Genomic DNA, 7656 nt, shown 5'->3' with positions numbered 1-7656 from the left:
TTTAACACTCAGGGCCCACCACCCCCCGTTCCGTTCCCCATCCCCCCCCCCTCCCCCTGCCATCAACCCCTTCATTGGGCCCCTGCCCCCTGGCAACGCCTGGCCACGCTGGCGCCAGGTGAACCATCTCTGGGTGTCTTCAAAATACCAGGATGGCGAGATGGATTTTCTTTACTACCCTTAATTAAAGTAAGTCATTTTCTTGTTCTTGTATTCATTGAATAATATATATCTGCAATTTTATATCTGATCAGGAACACCAGGCCATGTTCTTATATAATCATCTATGATTAATAAGAATGTATTTTTAGTTCATATAAGTGTATTAAAGTGAATGTTTTTCTGTCTTCAAGGTTCTCCTCCGCCATAGAAGTCCAGCGTTCAAAAGTGTGTGTGTGTGCACCTGCTGAGTTCTTTGGCAGCTGTCCTGGTTAACCCTTCTACACCAGATGTTGTTTATTGTTCACTGATTTTTTCTTTTAATGGCGGAGATGATGTTTGACACAATAAAAAAAAAAGTCTATTGGTTTCATGAGTATTTTTCTTTGCTAAGCATGATGCAAATCAGAAACCTTTTCAAATGTAATGACAAAAGATTGGGATGCAAGTTGAAAACATATTTAATCATAAGACTCTGGTCTCAGTAGCTGACCGGTGAGCAGTGGTGTAAAGTAACTAAGTACTGTACTTAAGTCAGGGGGTCTTCAACCTTTTCAGGCCAAGGACCCCTAACAGAGAGAGAGATTAAGCACGGACCCCCAATATATTACATAAAATTGTGTTGCAGATTAAAGCTTTTCAGAGATGTTGGATTCATGTTAATGTGTATTTTCAGACATTTAAAGACTTAAACCGTCACTACTTAGCAAACTTTCACTCTGTACTTGGTCTGCTCTTTTTCCCCCTCTTTGCCGAAAATAGCAGATCTACAAGCTCACAATGCCTCAGCTTGTAGATCGGCTATTTTCGGCTAAAGTTGTCCTTAGAATAGGGATGCTATAGGGTTCAAGTGGTTAATGTAAAAAACAATGATCCTATCACACAGAGATTTGGCGGACCCCCTGTAGTAACTCTGAGGACCCCCTAGGGATCCCGGACCCCCTGTTGAAGACCCCTGACTTAAGTACAATTTTTGCCTGTCCACCTTTTTCAACCTCAAAATTGTATTGCAAAAAAAAGAACAGATTGGAACTGAACTCATCGGTTATTTGTGCCAACACTTTTGGCATACAACTGTGTATGAGCAGATCAAATAATACTTTCGGTCTACTGTAGCTTCTGCAAAGACAAACAGACTATTATACAAATAAAAATACAAATAAAACTAGTTTTATTAGAAAAGTAGACATGTACGTAGATGGTTGACATCATCCCAGAAAGCCAACTTTATTCCTCTTTATCCCTAGAGCCTCTTCCTTCTCGATCACAGACATAAGGGGGGCATGGAGGGCTTTGCCCACCCGTTTACCTGCCTGGATCAGATGGATAGACAGACCTTTATTAATCCAGAGGGAAATTAATTCACTTTGCATAGCAGTACAGCAGTAAGGATTAAACAAAGATAGAGGTAATGGTAGAGCAAAAGTGCAGAATAAGTAATAACACTGGTAAAAATATGTAACAAAATAAAAGTTACTATAAAGATGACTTAAAATCCAAGCTGGTCCTCTGCGCATGAGCAGGTCAGGTGTACATAGTGTATAGGCCATCAGTAATTAGAAATAAAGCCATAGTTATCGTGTGCATTCTATCACCAATAAAACCGGCATATATGGTAAATAGACTTACCATATATGCCTGGGCGTCTGCACTATGACTGTCCAGAAAATGAATATGCACAATCTATCATCAGTCATCAGCCCGCCAATGCTCTCATTCGCAATAGAATTGTAGAGTCAAACCATTATCTAAACCAGTGTAACTCTGAGTGTACTAATGGAACCAAATGCTTGGTTCCATTTGTACACTCTCAAGCGTTATGGGGGGTCCGTGAAATTAAAACGTTTGAGAACCACTGATCTAAACAATAAACCTCAAAATGAAGATCAAGGAGGCAAACAGCGGGTTTAAATCCAGTATATACTGTACACAGCTGATAGTAGAATAAGCAGGTCATTGTCTGAAGGTGAACTTCAACAGCTTCATGTTCATGTTATGCTAATAAATGAGCAGAGGGGAGTGGTTGACGGATGGTAGGATAAAGGATAAAGGATAATTCCTTTTAACAGGTCGTTCATGAAAGTCCTTGCGGTCTTGTTTCCAATGAGAACCTGTGAGCAATTGGGGTTAAGAGTCTTGCTCAGGGACAAATTTCATATCATCGGCACATATGCTGGGATAGCCTGGAATCGAACCTACAATTTTCCTAGGCGGGCTCACTAACCACTCAGCTATGGCCGCCCCTGGTAGGAGAGCTGTAGACCTTCTGACTCACCTCCGTCATCTCAAAGATGCTTTCGGGCTCCAGACTGCCTCCTCCCACCTTTCTCACACAGGTCACCATGCCCTTGTGTGTGACAGAGATCAGCAGGGTGGCCACAGAGCAAGCCTTCTCCTGCAGCGTAGCGTCCACCACATGGCGATGGCCCACCTGACACACACACACACACACACACACACACACACACACGAAAGGCAGGGAGGTTTAACATTTTACATTAAATTACTCCAGTATACTTAAATCGTACAACACTGTTGTATGAAAATAGCAGATATATGCTTGTGAGCTTGTAGATCTAATATTTGTGTACAAATGTTTGAACATATTCACCTATAATGACTCATAATAGGGACGGCACAGGTTGAAACTGGTTAAAGGACCATACTGGTGTTAATAGATGTTTGGCCCAACGACTACAATTCTTGTCTACTTTACTGCTTACAATTTTCCAAAGCATACCACAGTTTTGTCGAGTTTATCCTACCTTCCAAGATATTGATTTCCATTAATCTCAGTACAATGTACATGAACTTGCTGAGACTTGGCATTTCCTTGAGATATATTCAGGACATTGAACACTTGACCTTTTTGGTCAAAGTTACGTTATCGTTGCATTTTAATACAGTTGAAAGCACAGATTGATTTGATTGTAAAAGACAAGAAATTGTCCCCGGAGAAAATATTGTTCTATGAACACAATTCAAATGTCTATAACTTATAAAAGTGGGGTTGTCAACTCAAAGTTAGAAAATCTGGTCATTATTTCAAAATTGTAAAAACTATCATGGTATGCTTTGAAAACATCATTGGCAGTAATGTAAAGTATAAAGTATATAACATAACTTGCAGATCTCCTTACACCAGAATGCCATTCCATGAATGTACAGTAACTGAGTGAGTGTCGACACTGCTTACCTTACACAAGGTCACTATACAAGGAACATTCTGTACGTTCAACCTCATGCAGTCATAGGGGTCGTCTGATAACTCGATTTCCTTTCCTCCTTCATCATCTTCTGATATGTGCACTTTGGGAATTCTGTTGTTTGGCAACAGGGGAAAAAAATGTCTTTCAGGGTTTTTCGCCCCTGAATCACAGATGTACACAGATGCACTGTATGTTGGCCGAGAGTTGTGTCTGCATACCAGTGTGACAACTTACTTGGTGTTAAAGAGAGCTGCTTTAATAGCTATCGAGATGGCATCGTACAGGTTTCCATCACACTGCAGCAGCTGCAAAACAGCAACAACATAAGGGATGTCACAAGCACAACTCCTCCACTTGTTACATTCAAGTTCATATTCACTTGTTCTCAACCGAATCATAAACATACAGTATGCAGCTTCATGCATGTAACAAACTGACCAGACCACATCTACATGTTATAAGCAACTCATACATTATGCCAAGACAGTCAGCCCAGGTGCAGTTGGCCAGGCCAACTGACGTGGCAGAGAATGGCAGATAAAAACAGTGGTGCTCACCAACACATCAACATAGAGCACCCAGCAGTGTTCTGCAGCACTGATGCAGAGGCTCTGCAGGTCCAAACAGCGTTTGTTGTTGAAGACTTTGTAGAGAGTGTTACTCAGTTCTGTCCCGAGCTCCTCGCCTCCCCGACCCTCAAACTCTGGAGTGGCATTGGCTGAACTGGGGAAGAAGTAACAGATATAAACAATCAATAGGTTATTTAATGACAGATTAACCACTTAGTCCCCATTTCATACTTTGTTATGACGGTGCAGTCCTTCAAAAATAGCCGATCTATAAGCTCACAATATGTTACACAACAGACATGACACATTGTGAGCTTGTAGATCTGCTATTTTATTTGTGTATTATAAATTCAAGTATAATGACACGCCCAAAAGAGGCATGCTAGGTTGAAAGTGGTTATTGCGTTTCTATAAGCATCATTATCTTTTGGGGATAAACACTGCCTCCTGGCGGTCATGTTATGCTATTTGTTCAAACATACTTGGCATACTACTGTCTATGAACACACCAAATAAAACATTCATTCACGTTTCTGCAAAGACAGACAAATAAAGTTGTATTAGAAAAGGAGACATGTAGAAACTGATGGTTGTCTCTGTATCTTCTTACCAAATTATTCAATGACTGGAGCCAAGATCTACAGGTATTTATTTTATAATTTAATGACTTGCAGTACCTGTTTCAACTTCTGCTGTTCTCAACGGCATTCAGTGAGAAGAAGCTTCATTCATTCAATGATGTTGAGAACGTCAGAAGCCTAAATATGCCCATAACAAATTCTTGTCTACTCTACTTTACTGCAACACTGCTTGTTGCTCCAGGCACGAATGAACACTCGCCCCAAAACACGCTCACCCGGGTCAAATCCGACGACCTCGGAATGGTCGCCACCCAGGTATTCCTAAACGTAACCTCAGTAAAACCATGCCTAAACCTGACCTTATTCCTAAACTTAACCTCAATAAAACAAATACAAGAATACAAGAACCACTGGGGGCGAGTGTGTTTTGGGGCAAGCGTTCTGGGTACCCCAGGCACTATACGAGTGCCTATTGCTGCCTTCAGCTTCTGTTGTTACTTTGAAGAACATATACACCAAAATAAGCCAAGATATGCCATTTATGGCTGAACCACTGTACCTACCAGTCAACAAAAAACTCCAGATATCCTTCATCTGGAACTAGAGGTCTTGGTTTCCCAATCTCAGCCTTGACTCCAACTAGAACTGCCGAATCACCCTGAAAGATATAAACATGAACCATAGAGAGAACTTTTTAATTGTTATTGGAGAAAATAGATATGTCTTATATAATACATTTCATGATAAGTATTTGGACATGAGCTTAACTGTCAAATACTTCCTGACCGCATAGACACCAATGTAATATTCTTTTGCATGTTAATTGACATACATGTAATCTCCCAAGACAGATTCATGTGATATGCAGTTAGAAAGGGTCAACACATTTATAGGTTCAAGAGAGCATACACAGACAGTGGTGGAAAAATAACACATTTTCTTTACTTAAGTAAAAGTATCAATACTGCAATGTAGAAACAATCTGTGAAAAAGTCAGGTAATCAAAATGTACTTGAGTAAAAGTACAAAAGTATACTTAAAGTACCAAAAGTATCGCAACACATTTCCAGATAAGGCATCAGACACTATGTTGCCCTATGTTGGTGACACAAAGTGGTTGTTTTGTTTACCTTATATTCGTACTTTTACTCATTATGCAGAATGTCGCGTTTCACAAGGTATCATCATGTATAAAATGTATTAAAAGAAATAGCAGATCTACAGGCTCAAAACGCATCGATGCGATGCGTTGTGAGCTTGTAGATCGGCTATTGTCAAATAACCAAAGTTTAAATAGGGCTGAAGTGAATGTAATGTATGTTTTGTAATAATAATTAAAATCTACAAAGTAACTAAAGTTTTCAAATAATTGTAGTGGTGTAAAAGTACAATATAAATGCCTCTGAGATGTAGTGGAGTAGAAGTAAAAAGTATTGAAAATTGTACTTGAGTACAGTCCTTGAGTAAATGTACTTAGTTACTTTCCACCACTGGTGTTGTGACACTGGTGTTTAAACAGATCACAGGACACATCATCAACATTAATTTACCAGGGTAATTTTGGCTGATCCGTCTGTGTTGGTGACCACATCTGTCTCGATCTCCATGTGTCTGTAGTCTTCACAGCTCCGTCCGTCCACTCGCAGGCCATCCTGGTGTTAATAATATGAATATAACAATAAATGTGAAACAATGCACTGATATATGGATGAGAATGGTGCTGGGCCCCTAAGGCTGCAACGGTTCACAAAATTCACGTATCGGTTCAATTCAATATTTTGGTGTCACGGTAAAAAAAAAAGAAGAGATTTTTCCCCAAAAATTTGTAAATTATTCAGCATTTTGTTTTAATATCAGAAACATTAGTTAATATGGCATCAAAATCAGTTTAACCCTACAGAATATAAAATAACCAATTTAATAACCAATAAACATTCTAACAACAAAAATCTTGGAGGAGCAGGCAACTCATCAACCTAGGATCACTCAATGGATCGCAGATCAATGGATCCATTGAGACTAGTAAGGTTGAGCACAGAGCTCATCGTCTGACGTTGATAAAATAAAATAAAAGTATATTGATATCGTTCGGTTCGTAGCGCGTACCGAACCGAGACCCTGTTATCGTATCGAACGGTTCAATACGAATACATGTATCGTTGCAGGCTCTGGTTCTCAAACAGTGGTCTTTAGGGGTTCCAGGTGGTCCCCATGCTAAATGATGGAGTTGGTAACCAAATGGACCCTTATCTTTAACTCTTGAGAGTGTAAAATGAGCTCTCAAGGGTTAAATTATTGTTACACATCTGCATTACTGAATTTACAAGACGTCTACACAATTAGAGAACGTAGAGGAATTGTTATTTTGATCAACGTTTGCCTGTTGTCTCTCCTATTGGTACCAACATCAATACAGCATGGGATTGTGGACAAACTCTCATCAAATTATTTAAAGTTTTGGGTCTGAGAGGCTGAATCTCATCAAATAAATGGTGGTCCGTGGCTCAAATGCCGAATAAATAATGGACCTTGATGTGAAAAGGGTTGAAAACCACTGCACTGGACCGCTGAATATCACTTTGTTGACTGTTTGACAATGATACTTACTCGTATACCATGCAGTATATGAGAATTAATTATACTTACTCGTCCATGCAGTAAATGAGAATGAATGATACTTACTCGTATACCATGCAGTATATACACTTTCTCGGCTTCGCTGACTTGTACAGTTGCCATGATATAAAAACACTGTTACAGTTACGGCAGCGTGTGTGGAACAGGAACACTGCGTCATCAAGCGGCGACAAAGAATATCAGCCCATTATGTGTATTGCCAGATTTTGTGAGACAAAATAAGCAACCAGGGTGCGACGCGTTGTGAGCTTGCAGATCTGCAAGTTTCAAAGAAAAATCGTGAAAAAATAAACGTATTTGAAACATTTTAAATTTAAATACACACATTTTGTATGGGGGTGTAGGGTATGTATGGGGATCAGAGGCAGTGTTGCCATGTCCCGACGATGTCCGCTTATTATAAGCGACTTTGGGCTTGTTTTTCTGTAAAGTTGCTTGTAAAAATTGGTAGTTGCAGGTTGCATTTTTTTTAACTTGTTTCTAAAGTGTAGTTGCTTATTT

The 7656-nt window shown here is 39.7% G+C and overlaps 1 protein-coding gene across 1 annotated transcript; it reads right to left on the bottom strand.

Annotated features, from left to right (window-relative positions):
- Positions 1-1313: 1313 nt before the first annotated feature.
- exosc7 (exosome component 7) lies at positions 1314-7313 on the bottom strand. Its single transcript, XM_080441547.1, has 8 exons — positions 7201-7313; positions 6069-6170; positions 5082-5176; positions 3926-4091; positions 3603-3673; positions 3356-3479; positions 2435-2590; positions 1314-1472 (listed from the first exon to the last, which is right to left on the bottom strand). The coding sequence occupies exons 1-8, from the start codon at positions 7255-7257 to the stop codon at positions 1368-1370; spliced, it is 876 nt and encodes a 291-aa protein (XP_080297673.1). The 5' UTR covers positions 7258-7313; the 3' UTR covers positions 1314-1367.
- Positions 7314-7656: the final 343 nt, after the last annotated feature.

The sequence above is a fragment of the Gymnoscopelus braueri genome (assembly GCF_963280865.1).
Source record: "Gymnoscopelus braueri genome assembly, chromosome: 11".
In the NCBI taxonomy this organism is placed as follows: domain Eukaryota; kingdom Metazoa; phylum Chordata; class Actinopteri; order Myctophiformes; family Myctophidae; genus Gymnoscopelus; species Gymnoscopelus braueri.
The sequence above is the reverse complement of the archived record's forward strand: the minus strand, read 5'-3'. Positions and strand labels throughout refer to the sequence as shown.